The sequence below is a fragment of the Parasteatoda tepidariorum genome, chromosome 8 (genome assembly GCF_043381705.1).
Source record: "Parasteatoda tepidariorum isolate YZ-2023 chromosome 8, CAS_Ptep_4.0, whole genome shotgun sequence".
NCBI lineage: Eukaryota > Metazoa > Arthropoda > Arachnida > Araneae > Theridiidae > Parasteatoda > Parasteatoda tepidariorum.
In genome coordinates, this window is record NC_092211.1 from 74,317,446 (window position 1) to 74,341,345 (window position 23,900).

The following is a 23,900-nucleotide window of genomic DNA, read 5'->3' on the forward strand; positions in this document are numbered from 1 at the left end:
AAGTTTACTCTTTTCCTCGATTGCTAATGAAAACAAATTGTTATTGTGTAAGTATAAAATGCGATACTCACATGCGATGCTGGCATCGACTGAGGTCCGTGCCGTACCAAACAGAGACGGTAAAGGTTCATTCTCACTGCATGCTAACACATTGCTGAAAGTAGCAAACGAGAATCTGAATGGAGGGTTCTTTGAAGGAAATATATTATACCAATCAGGCTCAAAGTCGCTTATGCGAATTTTTTCTTACAGCGAGAAAGGTCCCTTAGAATTGCTCTTTGTGAAATTTTAGTGCGTTAAGACTCAAACCAAAAAACTCTGACAACTTATTTATGTAAGTTTTTTTCGAATATAGTGATGAGAAAAAATCGTAAATGTCAATTCATGGATGGAAACAGGAACTTGGTTGAAATTTTTCGGCTGGTAAATATGTTTCACTAATCAGGCTTTGAATCGCATCTTCGAAATCACATATGCAAACTTTTTTATGCAGTGTAAACAATCCTTTAAGCCGGATCATACACATTGCACCAATCACATTCTCAATCACCCTCATTGCAAGCGCGATTGCGGAAACATCTGACCTCACATTCAAAATACTTTAACTTTTACTTTTAGATTAATAATGCCATCTAGTGAGTAATTTTTTTACCCTGAATGTTCTATTGAATTCCTCTTTTTTTTAATTCAAAATACTAAATAGTTGTGCTTATAAGAGTTATTTTATATTTATTACGTATCTTACTAGAATTAATTCTTATTCATTGTCTAAAATTAACTCAATTATATTGCTTTCTATTGAAAACCTGCAAGCAGTGTATATGTAGTGCCATCTGTTGGGAATTCTGGTTTTTTCTGTTTTTATCAACGGCCTCTTTTTAGTAGATTTTGATCCCCTGGTGACGCGGCGAGCAAAGAGGCGGCTAGATTCTTGTTAAGTGTGTACGTGTTTTAGAAGAAGGGTAGAATGGCTCAAGCTACGGATTCCGGACCTGTGTTCTTTACAAAAGCAACTCCAGAACAGTGGAATTACGTTCTGTCGCAGTACAAGGAAGTACTTAAAGAAAAGGCATCTAAAAGGACCAAAAAAGGTGGACCTGAAGAGCTCATACGTCTGGATACATGGTATGTAAAAAACCTTTGTTCGACTGGTTCAAGGCCATTCACCCTCTTGCCCCTTTGTTAATCTTTTAGGTGTCTTCTGTCCGTCCGTGTGAAAAAATTGACAGGCACATTTAAACTCAGGCGGGATTACAGATCTTTGACACACGTGCTATTAAAGCGCATGTTTTGGTTAGCTTTGTTTTTCTTCGTTAGTAGATCGGTCTGAAGTATTGGGGGGCAGCGCAAACAACCTCTGTGTCTGCTCATTCTAGTGTAACCGGGCTTAAGAATTCGTTGTCCTTCCTTGTTAAGCTACATTTTTTTATAAAAGCTTAAAAATTTTACATAAAGTATAATTGAAATAAAAAAAGGGCTATTATCTTATTTAATAATATTTTCTTTTGGTAAAGTCATCTGATCTTTTTTTTTAAAAAAATACAAGAACATAATTTTTTTAATAGTAATTAGTGAAACATAATTTGTTCGACTAACAGTCGATGTAATTGAGCATATATAATGATAAAGTCCTTCTCCTCAACTGTTATTTAACATTTTATATTCTTTTAAAGGAGTTTTAATTTCATAAATTATGAAAGAGACACTTTGCATAACAGAGAACAAAATGGACGCCAAAGTTTTTTTCAAAACAGCACTTATATGATTTTCTTGTTAGTTCTCTGAAAAGTAATTAAATTAAAAACCAATCATTAAGAAAATTATTTAATACTTATGATTTGGGATTATTATTATTTTATAGATTAGAAATAAGGATTTTTTTTTTTTAAATTTACCTTTTTTACGCTTCCGTCATAACTTCTTTAATTTGATTTTTTTTTTCCCTACAAACCATTATTTTATTGATTAGCTAGTGTGGTATTCATTTATTCAAATGAATTTACATATTTTATCCTCAAACAAAAATTAATTTCCTATTTATTAATTAGTTTGTTGTGCAGTATACTATGTAATTTAAACAGAAGTTTTTTTTACTGACTATTGCATTACGTAAAATAAAGGTTAAAACTCACAAGTGATCTTTTTGTCTGGTGAAAATTCTTATTTTGGTACCTGCACATCTTGGTTGTCATGATTCTTATTGTCTTTAAAAATTGTAGTTCTTGTGCTTACTTTTTTCAAATACTTCTCAATCTAATTCTCCTCTATAATGTTTAAATACAATAGTTATATTAGGTATATTAAACTTAATTTGCAATTTTGATTGCATATTCTGAAATAAAATTTCATGCTGGTTTGTTTTAAGGACAGTTAAGCAATATTAATGAGTTTACAGTGTTGATGTGAAATCACTTAATTGTTATTCTCTTTTAAAGAATTCATGTGTTTTATAATTTTCCATATAATATTTATTACTTGGCTCTAAAGATATACTTCATTTAAACTTATTTAATATAGATTTAATCAGACCAGAAATGTAAGTGTTTTTAAGCTTTTAACAATTGACTATCCAGATAAGTCTAGACTTTTCTTGAAAGGTCCTCTTTGTATGAGATTCTGACAAATCTACTCTAAATTTTGGGGGCAGATTTTTTTGTATTTTAAAAAAGTGTTTTCTTCTATCAAAAATACATATAAAATTGTCTTTCGAAAATAATTGCATATAAATACAAAATGAAACCCAACACTATAAAGTCATAATTGTAAAATAAAAAATAAAAAAATCGCGTATTATTTCTAAAAAATACAGATTGCTGCTAACGAAGTTGAAGAATCTCAGCTTATATATACAAAGCTGGTATAAGTCTATTGCCGTCAAATTTGAAACTTTCATTATATAGCCATATAATCAATCACTTTTTACGCCCCTATTTATCATAATGTTTAGATGGATAATATTATAAAATGGTCCATTGTTTTGATAAAAAAATTTTGTTGAGGGTTCATTCTGACAGGAAATTTACTTAAAGCAGTGTTTTCACTACAGCGCGAGAATCTCGCATATTTTTTTCTTTTCTCGCATCAAAAAATTATTACTGCAAAAAATTCGTGCATTCTATAAATCAATTTCAAAATTCGCGAATTTCTCGCATTTTGGAAGAAGCTTCAAATTACACTATTTAGAATAAAATCCGTTTCACTTTTCTTCCTGGATCTTTCATTATTTTCAACATTTGCTCCGTTATCTAGCTTCCCTATTTACAAGTATTGTTCAGAACTTTTTTGAACAACAGAACACAACTGAACCATGGAACCCCTTTCAGAACACATTTCTCTGCAACCACGTGTTTACCGTAGGTAAGGTTTTTTCATGTAAGACGTTCAAATTTTTTATGCACTAATGTAAGATGGACAAATACCTAGTAAAGGCAAAATCTTCTATGATGATGCAGCAAGAATATTCAATGCTTTAAAAAATAGAAGACGTTAAAAATGTATTATAATAAAAGAAATGATTTTTTTTCCAAGTCTATTTGTGTTTTTTAAGTTTTTGGAAATCTCACTTAACTTTTTGAAATCTCACCCTGTTTTTGAGAAAGGGTGAGAAATTCTCACCCATTTTTTTTCTGTGATGAAAACACTGCTTAAAGACAGCTAATAATTGAGATGAATGTTAAAATGATTTCCGCATAATGATCTGCTGCAGAATAAATGCTATGTCTTGGCAATTTCCAGGCTGCAGCCTGCAAAAAAAAAAAGCGCTCAAAGGGGCCAACTCAAAAGGTATAACTCGTAGCCATCCTTAGGTAAACGTCTGTGTTTTCATAATACAAGAAAAATTTTGCTAGTTAAAAGTTCATTTGTCGGTTGTAGTTCACACAACTGACCAAGATACAGAAATGAAATCGTTGAGAAAAGATTTCCATTTTGTGGTCTGTGCAGAATAATCACCAAGTCTAGAGAAACTGGAACGGGGGGAAAATGCAAATTGTCCATTTGGTGATTGCAGTTGGTGCTTCAGATCATGATAGAGAAATATTCCCCCCATATTTCTGGAGTGGCTTGAAATTTTATAACCAATGTTGAACAGCAATGTTAAACCCCATATCCTTGTAACATTGAACCTAACCCTCAAGTCAAAAAAGCTCCAGAATCAAGCATTAAGATAAATTAGACTTCATGTAAGATTTTTTGATGGAACTAACCTATATTTATGTTACATGGAGAGGAAAATAACGAAAATCTCTCACTGTTAGCCTAGAACCAACAGATTCTAACTCATGATCCGTCGTCCTCCGAGGATATTTCACTTAAGCACTGTGATTATTGCAAGCCGATAGCAGAATTTCTATCTGCGGCCACTGCCGGGATTCGCACTTAAGTAGTCACTTTAAATATAACCATCGTTGAACAGCTAAACCAATTTGGAGTTCACAACTACTGATGTTCAACTCCATAGCCTTGTAATTTTGAACCTAATCCAGGAGAGAAGGAAACTCCTGGATCAAGTATTGGGAGAAATTTGCCCTCTATCCCCTTAGCTGCTGCGACTCTGCCTCAAATATAATGAAAATTGACTGGTGCACCTAAATTTAATTTCTTAAAGAACTGATTAGCTACGAAATTCAGAAAAAAATTATGAAGCATTTAGCACCAAGTCTAGGAATCAACTATTGTCCTGAAGATATTAACTTCGATTTGGATGCTTGTGTTACCAAAATAGATGGGACCTGTGATAGAACTACAAATTTTAGAATCAGAAATGACTTTTTAAAAAAATTATTCTAACTTTTTAATTTAACTTAATTTAGGTGTACACAACCTGCAGCTCTTGAATCATGAATTTTTATGAATAAAAAGATTTAATTTTCTACAAATATGTTACTAAGTTTACTGATAAAGACTGCTAGTGGTTAGAACACTAATTATCATATTTGCAATTATCATGACTAAGTAGGCATGCAGCCCTTCGTTGGTCAACTTGCTTTGCAAGTGGCCCTTCACTTGAAAAGGTTGTGCACTCCTACTTTAATTGTTAATTGCTTAATTGAAATTTAAAAGCAAACAGTTGTTTTTCATTAAAATAAGGTAAAAATAAAGATTTGGAAGACATTGTCATCAAATTAGTAAGTTTTTGTTTCTTTTAAAATTGTTATGGGCTCAAATTAAGAGTCCACTACGATTTTATTAAGTTATGTAAACCATTTGTTTTATGTATTTAAATATGTATAAATAATTGTCTTAGATATAGTTTACTTATTGTTATACGATTTAATTAATATACTATTCAGAATACGTATTTTAAGTTTTACAAATCAGTTATTATTTAATAAACTATAGTGTTACAGATTTCTAGCCTAACAAATTTTTGAACTTCCCCTTGAATTTTTTGAGAAGGTTCCTTAAAATACCTTGAAATTTTTAAGTCCTCTACTCCTGATTAAGTTATGTCTAGCATTTAAATTTTTGTTGTATGAATAAATTGAAAATTATATTAAATAATATGCTGGAAAGTAATATTAAAATAAGCTAAATTTTGATTTTGTTGAAATGAGAAATAAAAACTGTTATAAGTGTTAAGTAGTCAACGGTACATGTAACATAATTCTTTATTGTTAAGTTTATTTTATTTTTGAATTGAAAACTTCAAATGTCAATGCAATTTTTTTTTAATGCATGTTCTTTTCTTCCATTCAAAATTTTGTTGGTAAGACTTTCGTAAATGTACTTACTTTTTTTTTTTGTTTTTTTAAGCCTAACATAAATTTTGTTTTAACAGAAATTTAAGGTTTAAACAAAGTATCTCTTTTTTTTTTTTTTTTTCTTTCTTGCATTTTAATTATGGAAATTTTAACTTCTGCAAATATGGTTTTAAAACATATTGGTGAGGCTAGATAACATATTCTTGAGAAAGATGAAAGTATCTAATATCTTTCATTTAATGAAATACCTTATTCACCTACTACTAATAAACAAACAAGAAAGTTCACCTTTTTTTCAATAAAAACCAATCAAAGGTAGTTAACAAATTTTAAAATTAGAAAAATCACAGGTATTGGGTGCCAAATCTTTCTTGCTATCACAATGCATTTTTATAAGTTATTTATTCATTTGACACTATGCATGAAAATCAGGATTGCCCAGTTCTATGATAATTGCCGGTTTTATCCAATTTTAACTATCAGGGGTCTGTCTAATAAAAATCATTTATGACTGGTAAATTTCTTTATATTTTTCCCCATATATTCAAAAATAATTTTGCTGTTGTAAAATCTTGCACTTAAAATTGTACCCAAATTTAAAATCATTGTCCATAGTTAAATTTCAGTGTTCAAATTTTGACTTCCTGTAGAGTTTGTAGAGGACTCTTAGTTTAATTTTAAAAAACTCAGCTGAAAAATGGTTTGCTTTGCCAGTTAGGCTTACCAAATTGCACTATCTGAACAAATGCGTGCAACCTTTTTGTATAAGAAAGCTGCCAGAAATGCTCCTCTTTTCTGTAGATTGCAGCAGGAAAGTGGTTGCATAAGAACTTTTTTTTTGTTTTTTTTTTTGTGGAACTGCCATTTTTCCTAAAGTTGAATTTGTGAAGATACCGCTAAACGGTAGTAAATTTACCCTGGACAGACCCCTGACTATGGTTTTAAACATTATATCGAAAAACCTTTTTGATATAGTTTTTAACAATTGTCAGAAACCTAAAATTTTGGTAGGTATAAAAAATAGTTATTTCCTAGCTATTATTGAAAATGAAATAATTATAAATAAAATCACAGGTGATCAATAAGGTATGTTCTTTTATCATTTTGGCGGAGGGAGGGGGACTTAGTTTTGACAATTACTGTTAAAAGCCTAATATTTTGGTGTAGAAAATCAGTCTATTGTATTAAATATATTGAATAATTATAAATAAAAGTGTGTAAAATTATAATTTACCCAATCTTTAAATTTTTTATTTACTCCCAAATTAACTCCTCCTTCCCGCAAAGCATTCGATTATGAAACAGAAGTTTTGAATAAATGAGACCGAAATTTGAAAATATTCTTTTAATCAATGCTGAGCTACATGGACTAAAATGTAGGTGTGCCAAAGTTTTTACTGTAACATAATAAAATTATGTGTGTTAGGAAATTTATTCTTATAATTGTGCACTTGAATTGATTAATTAAAAAAAAAGTAGTTTTAAAAAATTATATATTTTTTGTACATTATAATTAGTTTACTTATCAGGAAATATATAAGCATGATTTCTAGGCAATGTTCATATACATATAAGTATTATTAACAGCGAATACTGAGTATCAAAAATTTTTGTTGGAACAAAATTTATGTTAGCCTTTAAAAAAAAGTAAGTTTACGAAAGTCTTACCCACAAAAATAATTTCTAAAACAATGGGTAACAAATTGCAACAGTGGTTGCAAAAAATTATTCTGTGGAACCCTAGGGTTCTACTGTTGATTTACAAAGGTTCTGAGATGTAAAACATTTTTTAACCAACAGTAATCTTTGTAACTTGCAGGGAGATCAGATGGCTAGTGGTAACCACTCTAGTTTTACTCAAGCTAAAAAACCTGCCTAAATTGTGGAATAAAAGAAAATCAATATTTAGAGCTATAACAATTAATGACTCATTACATGTAATATGAATTGAATGGTTATTATATGGCAAATAATATTGATCTTAAATTATAAATATTACAATGTTTATAAAAATTGAAAAATAAATATATAAATAAAAAAAACACACAGTTAATAGTTTCAATAATTTTGACAGTATTTTTTGATATGAAATATAATATAAATAATTATCGTGCAAGTATTGTGCATGATTTAAGTACTAATAAAATGTCCCCAATGACAAAAAAGGAACTTTCCCCTGTTTTTTGTGAGATTAAGACAATTTTTAATGTTAAAAACCCACCCCTGCAAAAGGTCATGTTGGCACTTAATTTTGAAAGTCACTCACTTAACACTGTAAAAGTTTGTCAAACTGTGTAATATTCTGTAATAACTGAATTTGATCCACAACAATATTTAAATTACCCTCTTATAATATTGTGTATATTTCAAAAAGTAATTCTTATTCATTATTAAAATACGAGAAAAATTTGTAGTTTATAAAAAAATAATTTAAGGCATACTAAAAGAAAAATCACTGAGTGCACAATTTTTTTTTTAAAAGTAAACTCAAGAAGAAATGTTGAATGATAAATGACTTGAAAGCTATAATTTAAACTGAAAATTGTGAGAAAAAATTTAAAGATGCCTTCTTTAAAAAAAAAAGGGGGGGGGGTATTAAAAGCAATTTTAACATTTAAAATCACTTATAAAAATTGTATCAGTTGAGAATAATCCAGACAAATAATCGGAATTAAACCTATGAACACAGATTAAATTAGCTTATTTTTAATCTAAATTAGCTTATTTTTAATCAAATTAAATCAGCTTATTTTTACAAAAGGGTGCATCAAAAGGCAGGCAGGGCAGACTGCCCTTCTAAAAACGCAATATTTCAATTTTATTCTGCTCTCTGTTGTAATTCAGACAACTATATAAATTCTTGTATCTCTCTATGACTTTAGAATTTCCAAGGAAATAAATCAAAAGTATAAAACTATATACAGGGTGTAGAAGAAAAAAAAATTTGGAAACAGTCAAATATCTAGAAAGAAATATGTATTGAATCTTGAAAGTAAAAATATAAGCGTTCAATTTTTAAAAATTTAAAAAAAAACAAAACTCAAATTTTACCAAACTCTTTCAGCTCTTGAGGGCAGGGTTGAATAAACTTTGATACCCTATTTTAAATTATGCATAGGTCTATACATTTTGCTTCACAAATAACTGACTAAAATAATTAAAGTACAAACTGTTTAAAATGGTAGTATTTTAAGACAAAAAGAAGAAAAAAAATTTTTTTAAAGGCAATTTTTGAAATAATTTTAATGTCAATTTTTATGTTAATATTATGACTCTCATGATTCACAATTTTACCCTCTATTAGTTTTCTCATTACAGCGCCAACTGTGAAATGCATAAATTTATATGTCACATAGGATTACTTTTTAATGAAGAATCCTAATCTGCAATAAAAAATAGGATTTACAATTAAGATTTCAAAGTTGCTTCTACGGGGATGAGGAGGGAGATAATTTGGTATTTTTTTAGGATTTAAAAAAAATATATATTGATTGTGTATTTTTTCACTTTTTTTTTGTTCTATGTATATTTCTACAGATATTTGACAATTTTCATTCTTTTCTTTTTTTTAACACTCTGTGTAAAACAAATACAACCGGTCTTAGTTTCCAGACTGTATGAATTGCTTACAAGACAGTTACATTGAAAATTTTACCATTACGTTTAGAGGAAAGAAGAATTAAGTGAACTGGAAAAAATTTCAACCTTTTCATTGTATGCTCTTTATTTTTATTACCCGTATGTGTATTGAATATTCATCAAGAAAAAATGTTTGAGTAAATTAGTTAATAAAAAAAATTGCGTGGAGCTTTCATACGAAAACAAACAATCATCGTTCATTTTTGTCGATTTTAAAACTTTTAATAAGAAAATAAACTTTTTTGCATCATTTTTGTTTCACTGCTTTATTAATGCGGCATGCGCCATCCTGCAATTAAACTTTCATTTTGATGTTAATTGACTCAAAAAGAAATCTATTGAGTATTGAGATAACAGTCGAACTAAAACCTTCATNTTTTTTTTTTTTTTTTTTTTTTTTCTTGTGGTAAAGTAGGTTAGGTATTTTAAACTCTTCATTAATTTTTAAGAAAGCTTTCTTTCATTTGCTTAGTTTTTGGTCTGTAAAATATTTAGCTTTTGTTTGAAGGAAATAAGTTAACCATTTTTTCGAATCTTCTTGCATTTTGTGAACTGTGTGCAGTTTCGACACACAGTTTGTATGACATAATTCAGAACAAATGTTGCAATTAGAAAGCAAAGAACATGCGAATAAAGCATCAAGAAAAAATGCTACTTTAAATTTATATTTCCGGAATATCAATACAAAAAATTTAATTGCAATATTATTACAGCCTAGATTATGGTATCTCTGTTTTTCAAATATTTATTTTCCTTCTAATAAAAATTGTTTCGAAATTTGGAAAGATTCCTGTAATATAAATCTTTCGTTTTGCTTATTGAATTTTCACGTTCTGGCTGCCAATCTGAATGATTTGTAGGATTGACAATAAATATGCTAAGTATTAATAAGTTATAATCTATGAAATCTTAACCATCAAATTATGAGATGCATTTGTTACCTGGAAAATATGGTTCTAGTAGTTCAATCAGGGGAGCGATTGAAAGTTTGGCTTCCTTAATATTTTATTAAATTCACGTTTTGCGTACGTCACCGTATCTAGGTAAATTTTTAAACTAAACAAGAAATTTATCTTAAAATAATTCCGTGTAAAAAAAGTTATTTTTAATAATTAACTATTATTCTATTGGCGAAAAAAAAAATTAATTGTTTGTAAGTCGTGCTAATTTTTACCGCGATTTAAACTGCGATACTAAATGACAAGATATAAAATTTTATCAAAATTTGTCTCCAAATGCAATAAAAATCAAGTAGTTAAAAATTCGAATTCAATACAATACAATATTGTCTTTTAAAAAACTAGTTTTATAAAACCCTGCTAAAAACTAAAAATCGCTTAGAAAGTTCCTGAAATTATTGTGAAATATGCTAAAAGTGAAATTGAAATTATCATTTTGGTACTCTTATTTGGTTGAATGTTCAAAAACCCTTATTTGACGAAATAAAAACATGTATATGCTGAGGAAGTGCGTTTTTCTTTTTCTCTTATTTCGTAATTCAAATTGGCATGCATACATGAGGTCAACCTTTCGAAGATCGAAATTTGAATTGAATTCGTGAAAATCCCAATCAGTAGGACATAAGTTGTTACTCAAGGTTTCTTTTTTCCCTCACTTCCCCTTATTTTTATCTTTTTTATGGCGTCCGTCCGTAAGTTTGAAATTGATATTATAAAAATGGAAAAATAATTGATAAAATTTAGCTTTCTGATAACTATAATTGGACGGGAAAAATTATTAATATTTTTAAAACATAAATAAGTTAAGTCATTATTGAAAAATAATCGAAACTTAGCTGTATTACCGGTATGGGGTAAATGGGAGAAAAAAAACTAACAGCTATTATAAAAAAAAGTGTTGAGTTAAATACAAGAGAAATGGGGGAAAAAAACTTTAATGCTAAAGTAATGTTATTCGAAAAAGTGAGTCCGTAAAATGTTAAGAAATATAGTCTATCGGAACCACTTTTAAAAATTCTGCGTTATCATAAAAAATAAATAAAAATTTATACAAGAACGAAACAGGAAAAATAAAAATCAATCTTCATTTTTGAAAGAAAATTATAAACCTGAACATCTCAGTTTTCTAAAATCCGTATTTTCTAGAAAAAGTGAATCAAAAGAATGAAAATAGAAACTTCTTAATTGTCGCGTCATAATAAAAACTTTGATAAAAATCTAGATTGTAACCAAAACAATCATTTTTAATTTTTAAACTTTAAAAAAAAAACTTTAAAATCTAAATTTCTCTTTTCCACAAAAGTGAAGACGTTCATAAAAAACACTCATTAAAGAATGCTGTGTCATAATAAAAATTTTGGTTAAAAGAAAAGTAAGAAAAGCAAAAGAAGAACAGAAAAAATTGTTCTTTCTTAAAATGTAACTTTAACGTAGAAAATCAGTTTTCTTTATTACCGATCTTAGCATACAGGAAAAAAATGCTGGTAAAAGAATAAGTCTGTTGGAAGCGCCCTGCTAAAATGCTATTCTATAATAAAAACAACAAAAAGAAAACTGCGAAATTGGTGTTATACCACTGAGTATAATTTTAAAAAAATATATAATATAAGCAACGCAAAACTCTTTGTTCAGTATTAATCTAGTTTCAGTTCTTCAAATTTCGATTTTCCATTTGTCTTTCAGAACATAAATTTGGAAGTTTTAGAACTTAACATATATGAGTAAAAACTATTTATATTAATGTATAGTTTATAGGTCCTATAAATTAATTATACGGTATCAAATTCATGTTGTACAAGTTTTAATTTTTAAAAAGCACTTAATCATTTAGTATTCTGAATGCAACCGACCCCAAAGTCTAAGACTTAGCCCCATAATGAATATGCTTAGTGTTTAAAAAAGTAAGGAAAACTAAGTGCTTATGTTTCGTTGTTAAATTTGGGTTGAGCATTGAAAAGGCGCATTTTTGCTTTCCAATTTTTTAAACACGCATTTTGAACTGTCTATTTTTTTAAATACTCATTTTTGAGCTGTGTTCCGAATAAATAATTATTTTAAGGGTCAAGAATATCCCAGTTTTCCAATTTGTCGCTTATCCAAATTTTGAGAATCGAAGAATTCAATAAGTATATTTTTTTGTTTCTGATATTATTCTATACCTATAAGATGACACTAATTGTCATATTTAAAACCAAAAATTGTGTGTAATCTGACAACTAAATCAAAAGTTATTCACTGTGTTTTTTTTTTTCCTCTCCTTAGTTTATTTTAACGTTTACTTCACGTTTGACAAACTTACTTCGAAATTAAAATTTTCAACACATTTTGACAGTCAAAGAATCGAATGGGAAAGATCCTTATCATTCGAACTAGTGTTTTTGTTTACGCTACTATTCTATACCTAATAGATGGCGCTAATTGTCATATTTCAAAGCCAAAAATGTCGTATATGAAAATCTGACAACTAAATCAAAAGTTATTCGCCATGGTTTTTCCCCCTTTCTGTTTATTTTAACTTATACTTTACGTTGGCCAAATTTTTAAATAAAATTTTCAAAATTGTGTATAATTCACGTTTTAGAGGCCTTTCTATAAGTTGAGACCGATAGATGGACATTATTTAAATTTATTATCTTTATTGTGAAGATTTATGTTTTTCTAAAAGACTTGTAATCCCAAAAGGTTTTCCTCCACTAAAATTTTTTGTCATCCTCTTTTCTCATTTAACCATCTTAAGTTTCATGAAAGTTAAAAAATAAAAAAAATTTCTCAAACAAGAAAGGAAGGGAAGATGGTAAAAAGTAAAATGCCATTATGTATTCCTGTTTATTTGATGCCTCTCTACCAAAAGGAGTTTTGCATTTTTCTGAATGTCTTCTAAAATGAGATGCTTGCTCATTATGATATTGATTTTCTTCAACTGCACAATGTATTGATCTTGAGTTTTCTCTTTCCCCTTCCTAAAAAAAAAATAATAAAATGGGGTTGGAAAGGGGTTTCAAATTTGCTTGTCATTTTCTTCTTTCTCTCTCTCTTTTTAATCTCATTTTCTTCTGTTTTGTATTATTGGCTCTATTTTTGAAGAAAAATAGTCAATAGAATTTTAATATCCCTCTTTGTATTTCAAGACAGTGTCTTCAATCTGTCTGGTTTTTAATATTTTGTTACTGACTACGTTTTTCTGTAATGTTAGAATTTTGAGTTTTTTTTTTTAATTAAGATAAAAGTTTATATTTTGTTGCATAAAATATTAAAGATTTTACAAAGAGTGGCAGGATTTAAATCAACTGGTTTAATAAGTCAAGACATATTTATGCAAAATTATTATTATTATTTTTTTTTTTAAATTGTTTCAAAGCTTTATTTTTTTGATAATGATGGTTTATAAAGGAACTAAAAAGAAGGTACTGTATTAGAATATGTTCATTGTTGTTCTAAATAGGAAGCAGATTTTAAGTTTATGTAAAACTGGTGTAAAAAAAAACTTTTAAATTATAATTTTTTATTAGCTGTATGTCTACAGAATATTTTGATGTTCAAGTCATAGCTTTTAATATTTTTGGAATGATAAAAAGGACTAAAAACTTTCAAATGGCTGTATATATAAGTGTATTTAGAGTAGTTAGTATTTGTATTAATCCTAATTATTTTATAATGAGGAATAAAGTGGTTTTTTTTTTTTTTATGTAATGAAGTTGAAAGCATCAATATGTTTATAATACTTCATTAAATAAAATAATATATGCTTATGATATTTTAAATGAATTTTAAATATTCTTTCTTCTATAATATAAAGATTGTATTTTGCAAATATTAGAATCATAGAAATTAAGAGAGAACATAAAAAAAGAGAACATAAATAAAGTTTCCCATAAAAATTCCCATTTATGCTTTTGATTCCTGTAAGGTTAATATATTATTGCCTTTTGATTTTAACTTATCAATTTGATATTTCTAATTTTAAAAACTAATGGAACATAAAATTTGTGATCTGATTTATTTTAAGCTGTTTTTATGACTTTAAATTTTGTTGACATTATTTTTAATATATATTTGTGCAGAAGCACAATGATATATAAACATTTAAAAATTGCTTAATAGTGTTTATTCAAAGTAACACAGACTCTCATATCGTTATTGAACTCAAAATTGTAAAGAATTTTAAGGAAAAATTTATTTATTTTGTTATAGTCAAAGCATTTAAATATAGAAAATTAAACTAAGATTTATTTGCTTTCCAAAAAAAGTTGGACTTTTTACCCTGACAAGATGAGATATCGGATTATTTTCTAGATACTTTTTTTAATGAAGACTTATTGGTATATTAGTGCCCCGATTCTTTATTGTAAATTTCTTAATTTTTGCCAAAAATTTATAAATTCTTTAAAAAATTGAATTTTTTACTTTAAAAGAATTTTCTATGATAAAAACATTTTGAATTAAATAAATTTACGAATACTTTAATAATTCTAAGATTTAATAAAATTTGAAATTTTGTTGACAACTTACCTAGTTTTCTCTTCATATTTGGCCAATCTCCTTGGGTATTAGCTCTTTTTATCACCATATGTTGGTATTATAATACCCCAAATTTTCTTTTTTATCTTAAGATGGTTTACATATTTTTTTTAAAAAAATGTCATTCATCAGATTTAAAATACTTTATCATTGATGCACTTATTTAACTTGATTATTCAAATTGTTAAACTGTTCATAACAAGTATTTTAATTATAGGTATCAAGAACAATTACCAAAAATTATTCAGTCTAGAAAACCGCCTCACATAGTTCATGAAGAATTAATTCAAATTGTAAAATGGAAATTAATGGTAAGTCATAAAAATCATTTATATTACAATATTTAAAATTCATTTGAATCCATTTTAAATCTTAATTTTATTTCCTTCCAGCGTGGAAAATTCCGTCCAAGATTAACGGATCTAGTCCGTATCAATACGGAAACTGCAGTTTTGCAAACCAGCAAGAAAGCTTTCAGAAAAAAACCATCTGAGTTATCCCAAGCGATAACTGCACTTACCAATTTAAAAGGAGTTGGGCCTGCTACAGCATCTGGTGAGAATAAGACATAAATCTTCCTTATGTGTTACATTTTTTCAGCACACTAAAAACCAGTATAATTACAGTTTTAGTGAGCTTTATTCTAAGAAATAAACTGTTACCTGCAAAAATTTATAAGTGTCCAATCTGGCTTGTTTAAATGAATATTGAATGAATGACAAATTTTAAAAAATGGTTGATAGCATACACCAGGCTAAACTAATTTAAACTCTGATACAAAGCTTATTCAAAACAGACACCTATTTAAAAAAGTTACTAAAGATCTGAACAAAATTAGTGTATTTTCTCTCAATCAGGATTTAAGTTCAAAATAGTAATAAAACAGTGTGTAGCATTTTTAATAAGGTGCTTTTTTCCATGGGTGTTTTTAAAAAGTGCTTAATTTTCCCTTTTCCGAAATGTGATATTTTTCTTTACCATGTTGATTTTCGCCAGAAATTATGCAAAAAGACATCGTCCTATTCAACGGCAATCTATTTTGGCATACCGCTGGTCTCTAGTGGATGAAAACACCTTTTGTTTTGCATGTTTGGTGAAATACTTGCGTATACTGAGCTGGATTCAGTGGCAAGGATTTTTGACCCTGCTGCATTTTGCAAGACTAGTCTCACTTTCAGACTTCATTTTCCTCTCTCTTTAATAGGATCAAAAAATATCTCGAATTTTTGCTGATCACGGGAACTAATTAAACATTGTCTTTTTTTCCCTCTATTAGCAATAGAAAATTTGATTTCTCTTGTTAATTTCATCGTTTGTGACGCGCCATCGTCTTTGTCATTGTAAATAAAACCTTCAATTGCCGAAAGCATGCATACCCTGTCTAATTATGATATTTTTCAAAATGCTTAAAAATATTTTTTGAGTGCTTGAAAAGTGCTTAACAGGTACTTATTTTTTGTTGCAAAATTTGGCTACCCACCCTGTAAAAAAAAAAAAAAATTATAAAGCTATGAAAATAGAATTTAACACTTCCGTTTCTGGATACAATATGTAGTTCCTTCCTAACAGAAGCCATGCAGCTGGGGCTACATATTATTTGGACATCTATCAATAATTTTCAAACTTTTTTTATTTTCAAAAAAAAATAAAGGTCAGTCTCTGTGATTGTATGGGAATGAATTTCTTTTGAAGATTTAAATAGAGTTAATTAAAAAATCCAAGTTTGTCTTTAATTAACCAGAATATTTGGTATAAATTATAAAAATTTTAACTGTATTTAGTTTTTTCTATAGATGCAACACAGATGAATTTAAAAAATAAAGTTAATGTTTATTAGGATCTTTTTTTAATATAATTTTTATCTACCTTAAGTTAACAAATTTTTCTATGTATTTAATGTTACTGTAATTTTTATCATTATCTGTTATACTATGTTTGTGTCACTGAAATATTCATATTTTTGAAGTTAATGCTGCAGTTCGGCTAAAGAAATTTTGCTACCAGGCTTTGTTTACTATTCCTTAAATCAAAATCATTATATTTTGGCTCTTTTCATAATGAGTTTTTAATTAAGTGTTGAAAACTGATTCAAGTATTATACATCAGACTTGTATAATGTTCAAAAAAAAATGTAAAAGGAGTTAGAATGATATTTGTAATGCATTTCAAATTCATATTAAATTTAATGTGTAATAATTGTGTTGAAATTACTAATTATGTCTTTGAAAATGTATACACACTTCAATTGATGTAATATTCTGTTTATTGCAAAGTGTTTCATCATTGAATACATATCTTTTTTCATTGTTATTTTCTAAAATTTAGAATTTGACCTTGTTAAAAATAATAAATTTTAAAAAAACTCTTAATTTAATATCATGAATTGTTTCCAATAAATATATTTAAAAAATTCCGCTGTTTAAAAATAATTAAACTGTTAAAAGTTATCTTTAATAAAAGTTGACTGTTTAGACTTGAAAAAGAAAGAAAAATCAGAACTAAACTGACAATGATCAACACTCAGTACATGGGACATGTTATAGACATTTACACTTAGCATTTATTTGCAGTTTTAAATTGGTGTTGTATGGTGGTTTGTTTTACCACCTCTCAGCTTTTTCAGAATTGCTGAATTTTTATAATCTACTCAATATTCTCTTACTTGCAGTGTTGGAAATGCTTTGGTCCAATTAATAAATTTTAAAAACACAGTTGTCCATAAAATAAAAATTAAAATTTTGAATTAAAGTGTTAGAATCTATATACAGTAGTTCTTTATAATGCAAACCATGAAACAAGAGGTGATCAATCTTAAAATACTTTAAAAATAATTTTTTGATACAAATGCATAAAAATACAAAATATGCATTTCAGTATTTAATATTTATGGGAAAATGTAAATTTTCTGCTGCATTAGAACTTATAACAAATTGTTTTTGGTTTGCTTAGTTTTTCAACGTGTTGACTTTTTAAGCAAATAGTTTAACAAACATTAAAAATTTAAAAGGTTACTAGCCCTAGCTTAGTTATAGGAATTTCTTACTTGTAAATTTCCTGTGTACACCCACAAAGCTAGTGTGGTTTGTGAAGAATTAAGGTTTATAGAATTCTATTATATAGATCTTCTACTCACATCTCTTTCTCTTTTTATTTATGTATATTTAAAATATTAACATGAAAAAATATTTAAGTTCTTTTGATTTTACTTAGTTCTGTTTGCCTTGAATAAATAAAATCAAAAGAACTTAAATAGATAAATTTAAAGATAAGTAAATTTTAAATTTATTTATTATTTTGATTTCATTAATATACTTTTGTTTCATTAGTTTTGCTTAATTTGTTTTCAAATTAATATATTTTTTTTTTTTGTTCAGCACTTACAATAAAAAATTAATTAAAAAATTCATTTGTTATTATATATATATATATACATACATATATATTTTAATCTTAAAGTTGGCGTACATTGAAATTTAACATGATATGTATAGTTCGTTCACCAGGAGTTAGCACTTGGCTCTACCTCCTCGGACGCAGAGTTCATTTCAGCGCGGGAGTAAGAGGAGAAACATCTCTGCACTAGAAAATAAGACAACCCTTAATGCTCTCCAAACGCAAACAAATTCTTTTTCAGTCACTTACTTCGCTTTATCATCTGCTATTATACCTTTTGTTACTCTAGCTAATTAAATATATTTTAAATTTAAAAACTGCTATTATCCCAGCAAAATGTCTCAAAAGGGACAAACTATTCACTCAGAAGAGAGAAATATCAAATTAAAGACATATTTATAGTTAACAAAATACACTTAAAATTTGTGAAATAAATATTTTTGTCAAATGATTGCCAAAGTATCGTCGGATACCACGTGATGAACGTGGAGTCAAATCCCTACTCCTGGTGAACGAACTATAATTGTAACTCTATACTACTTCTACTTTTTGTTGCTCCATTCATTCTTAACATTAAAGCTTTAATGATAGTTTTTAATTATGATATGATGAATTGATTTCTAGTTCAGAAAATTCTGGTTCCTTTTCTAAATTTTCCTTCAGACTTGTTTTAGCGTTTTATATGAGTTTGTATTTCACTTACCTGAGCTAATAACTTTCCTCGACCACTTATAGCTATTCTAGCTGCTGCCTTTCCTGATAATGTTCCATACATGGCAGATGAGAGTATGTTGTCTACACCTGGTATCGAAGCCACCGATTATACATTAGCAGAATATCTTAATTATGCTGAGCATATCAAGAAATGTACCGAGCGCCTTCAAAGTTTGGGTTTGTATTAAAATTTTTAAACTTTTTTGTTTGTTTTCCTAGTTTCAAAGAAGCAACTTACTCTTTTTGTTATGCTGAGGTTTTTAGTCTCTGCAACAAGATTGTGAGCAGACNCGCCTTCAATCTTCGTTTTGAAAACTTACAACACATATAGATTTAACAACAAATTAAGAAAAACATAAAAAATATCTAACAAGTTTATTATAATAAGTGTTAAAGTTGAAATATGTCGTGTAAAAGTAACACACGTAACGAAAGAATCGCCCTACTGCTTGAATATTTAAAATTGGAAAACTATTTCTAATAATAGTATTGATGAATTGAATACAGTTAAAGCTTGATATCTCAAAAATCTGAATTTTCTAATCATTACTATTCTGATTATAGAAAAAAAATCTTTTAATTGAATAAGTTTCTCATTTCATCTTTATTTCTCAAAGAATTCTACTCAAAAAATTTATTGTAACAGTTCTCATCAATTAAGGTTTTCCTTGAATAATATTGAGATTTGCGTATTCCTTTATATAATTATGGTTTAAAGAATAATAATTCATAAAAGCAAATAAAACTAAAAGTATAACATAAAGCAAAAATCTTAAAACAACTCAACAAGACAACTTAGAAAAACTCTCCCAGCAGCCTTTGAAATACTAGGTCCTGTGCTTCCAATTTTTAATCTATAGAATGAATTTGGTTCCTTGTCTATAGAAGTCAATATGACAGGTATAAGTATTTTGCAATTTAATTTATACATTAGAATAAGGCATTTAAAAAAAATATTAAAATTTATGCCATCAGTGAAAAAAGATAAATTCAGTAAAATCAGTCTTGAAAGTAAATTTTTTTTTTTTCTCCTTGTGTCAGGGCTCGAAAAAACTTTACCGGTCCCTGAGGTCGGCTTGTCCAACAACGAACCCGTCCTCCTTTGAAACTAACCCCCGTAGCTTCTAAATAAATGAAAAATATTATTTTCTCCTATTCATTACAAACATTTATATAAATTGCGCAATGAATTAGTAATCACTAGGATTACAAATACTATGAATACATTATACAGTAGTAAAAGAAATACTAGTATATTAACAGTAACCTAGTATTTCTTTTATTAAATAATTTAAATGACAAAGGTCAAGTTATCTGGAATGTCAATTTATCCGAGGGTACTGCGTTTTTTAAATGAATCAAATATGACGTTTGACAGTTCCGCAGTCAAGCCAATGAAATACGGAGGTTTCTGCACAGAAATCTGAAAGGGGTTTTCTATTTAGGTAGATGTTCATAATTGCATTTAACGTTTCTTGTTTAAGACCAGTACGTAATGTGTTTTTTTTTGTAAGTTCATTGCTGAAAAGCCCCCTTTCGACCGCTGCAGTACTCCCAGACATAGAAAACATCAATTCCACCATGCGCAGTATGTTGCTGTATTATGGGTCATTTTTCTGCATTAGATCTTAATAAATAGCTTGGGCTCAGAGCGCTGAAGTTTTCTGTGTTTAACAATGTTATGTGTCTTAAATTTTAATGACACCCATTCTTGAGAAAAAATTTCTTTATCTACTCTGATTAGAGGGTCATTTTAGAAGTGAGGCGCTAGACTCTTGTAAGATAACTAAAATTGAAAATGTATCATGACAATTTATGGGAAAATGGCCTTCCGTTCGGATGTCTGATTCGAGAAATTCGTTGACCGCCGAAGATGTGCGGTTTTTCGAGCCCTGCCTTGTGTGTTAATCGCCACCCTAGTTTTTCTTGGTAACTAACTTATATCTCATAACATGCAATTTATGTTTGTTTTTGTTAAAATTTGGAATAGATAAACTAAATAATTTGCTAGTTTAAACTTCTAAGTACTTAACTAATTCCAAAATTTCTAAGTTCTATGCTAAATTAAAACACGGTATTTATTATATATATAAATGTATCTTGCAATGATATTTATGTTTGTATTGTTTTGAGAAAGAAAATTTGTTGATTGCAGACCCTAAAAGTCATTGGACACCTCATAAAGTAGAGCTAACATTGTGGACCCATTATTTGGCCAGAGATCTAAAGCCATCCATTTTAGAAGGAATGCCCCATGCGAAGTCTGAGACCTCCGAAAATGGTGACCATGCTGATGATAATGCTATCGAAAATGGTAGTGAGCCTTCTTCTGAGGGTGTAATATCAAATCCTCCTGTTTCTACAGATGATGAGAAAGAGCTACCTTCAGAGGAAAATACCAATGATTCCCATGCTGACTCTGGCAAAGAGAATGTCGGAGAGTCTGCTGATGGTGCCGACGACGAAGAACCCGGCGATTCTGAAAAGACTTCTCCCGATGAACCTCCTGCCAAAAAGCTGTGTGTGGAGCAGTAATTCCGAGACTCTCGGCAATTAGTTTGCACAATTTTATTCAGGACTTGCAATGGTTTAAAAAATAAAACAGGGAAATTAAAAAAATAATAATAAACAAAAAAAACTCCTATTTTTATACATAGGCTTTCTTGTATTTTTGCTCTTCATCATCTGTGTGTGCCATTGTCTGAAATTATATTTATTGCATGTAAGTGTCCTGGTTGATTATGCAGATGCATTTTAAAATTTCTAATAGCTTTTTAATGAAATTTTAAAATTAGTTGCCAGCATGAATTCAAGTGAAAATTATTTAAACTTTATGTTCATTTCCCATCTTCGAAGTGTATACCTAAATGTATACCCTTTAATTTGTTACTGCACCGTACAGTAATATTTTTTACATTTAATCTTAATGTAGATTTTTTCTATTAAAGTTACTATTAAGTCACAAAAGAGACTTTATTCAATGTCTTTCTATTAGCCCTAGAATGATCTAAAGCATTGATCATAGTATTATTTTTTAATCCAAAATCCCTTCTCAAATAATGTTATTTTGTCCAAGCTTTAGAATTGATTATTTTCAGCTTTTCCTGTTAAGTCTTGGTTTTAGATACGTGGTTTCGGATGTGAAACATCCCAAAATCATTCTGGGGTTAATCTTTGTCAATGTTGTCTTGAACATAAGTCATAAGACTATAAATGAGCAGTGTAACCTATTTATAATACGTATTTTCAAATTTAATAGCTGTAACTTTTTGACATCAAATTTACTTGTATCATATCTTTAAAAGTGTTTCATTTTTATGCTTGAAATTTTTATTGGATACAATTCCTTTTCCTTAGATTTTAAAAACGTAAGGATCTATTTATTATCCTTTTTTTTTATATATATTAAGTTCCTGCTATTTATAAAACAGCCTATATAGGAGTTCATTGAATTATGAACCCAATTTGAATGGTGTGTAAGGAAATTAAATTTAAATTGGACCAATATATTGAGTATTAGTTGTTGGGAAAATCTTATTTTTATTTTATAAATTAAAATTTTATTGCAATATTAAACATTGTAATGATTGATTACATATATATATATATTTAGTGCTCAAAGGTATAAATAATGTACTTAATGTTTTGTGAATGAAAACTTTTCTCTTCAAGAAATATTTGTTATTTTTTTATGAGATTTAGAATTATGCATTATGTCTCTGTTCCGCTTAAATGTTAACCCTTTCATTTGCATATGTACATACATATATATTCATTTACATATGTACTTTCTCAAAATTTGCTGACATAAATCATTGTTGCAGCTTGACAAGATGGTACCTGTACCTTATTAATTAGTGGTCTTGGATTTTGGCACTTCTCAATCTAAAAATTATATAGGCTATTAATATTTCATTCTATGCTTACACAGCCCAAAGTATATCATAAACTTTTTATGTGTGTCGGTGTTTTTTCTTATTAACCTGATCTTTTTGTCTGTACTTTTCAACTTGTACTGACAGCTAAATTATGTGCATTTGCATAGAGCTTATTTAAATAACATCTGGTCTTGGTGAATTAATTCAAGTGTATTAGATATGACTTTGTGAGTCCAAAGACAGCCAGTGAATACCACTGCCTTTATTTAATTTAGCTGCAATCTTGGGAGTTTCCCGGATTTGAGATAGCTATTCTATTTTAAATTTATTCTTTTGCTTTGTTTCATGTTTTTATCATTTCATTGGCTTGAAGATTGCTTTTATTTTCCACTTGTTCTGTGTAGAATTGGGCACTAAATTGGTTATTCTGATCAACAAATTGAATCTTTCTTAAGCATTGCTTTGAATCAGTTTATTCAAAGTAAAAATTGATTTTAATTCCAATTAGAACATCTGTTATGTTACTTTTGTGTGAAGTATTAAACTAATGGTCACAACTCTAAGGATGTAATAACTTACCCCCCCCCCTCAAAAATAATTTCTCCATAGAAGATGAAGGCAGAAAACAAAAGATTTGGTAAAAATGAGAAATAAAAAGAATCTTTTATTGAGAACTTATACAGAAAATATTCAAAGAAGTGAGCACCTGGTGCAATAAAGGCTTCACATTGGCGAGAAGGTGAAAAATGCAGTGATCAACATTTATCATCATTCCTGACATTTAGCATCAGTAATGCATAGCTGCCACCAACCCTACTGGATTTTGCTGTTTCTTTTGGTGTGCTAGTTTAATAAAAAAAAACTTTAAAATTTTCTTTTAAGAAAATTCCCTACATCCTATTCCCTTTCCTAGGAAAGAATCACTATCGAAATAGAATTTTTACACAGTTTATTGCATTCTTGTATATTTAAAAATAAGTATTACTAATACATAATGAAAGCAAGCCTCATTTTTACAAATCAGTTAAAAGCTTTTTTTTTTTTTAAAAAAATTAGATTTATTTTTTAAAACTACTTTTTTAAATTAAATATAAAAA

General features: G+C 28.3%; 1 protein-coding gene across 1 annotated transcript; it reads left to right on the forward strand.

Moving 5' to 3' along the window:
• The first annotated feature begins 866 nt into the window (after positions 1-866).
• LOC107448618 (uncharacterized) lies at positions 867-23,378 on the forward strand. Its single transcript, XM_016063886.4, has 5 exons — positions 867-1,125; positions 15,036-15,129; positions 15,211-15,373; positions 18,947-19,102; positions 21,081-23,378. The coding sequence occupies exons 1-5, from the start codon at positions 968-970 to the stop codon at positions 21,458-21,460; spliced, it is 951 nt and encodes a 316-aa protein (XP_015919372.1). The 5' UTR covers positions 867-967; the 3' UTR covers positions 21,461-23,378.
• Positions 23,379-23,900: the final 522 nt, after the last annotated feature.

Coding starts and splice junctions, on each gene's coding strand:
- LOC107448618 (XM_016063886.4), top strand. CDS start 968: ATGGCTCAAGCTACGGATTCCGGACCTGTGTTCTTTACAAAAGCAACT. Junction 1,126..15,035: donor CTCATACGTCTGGATACATG/GTATGTAAAAAA, acceptor TTTTAATTATAG/GTATCAAGAACAATTACCAA. Junction 15,130..15,210: donor TTGTAAAATGGAAATTAATG/GTAAGTCATAAA, acceptor ATTTCCTTCCAG/CGTGGAAAATTCCGTCCAAG.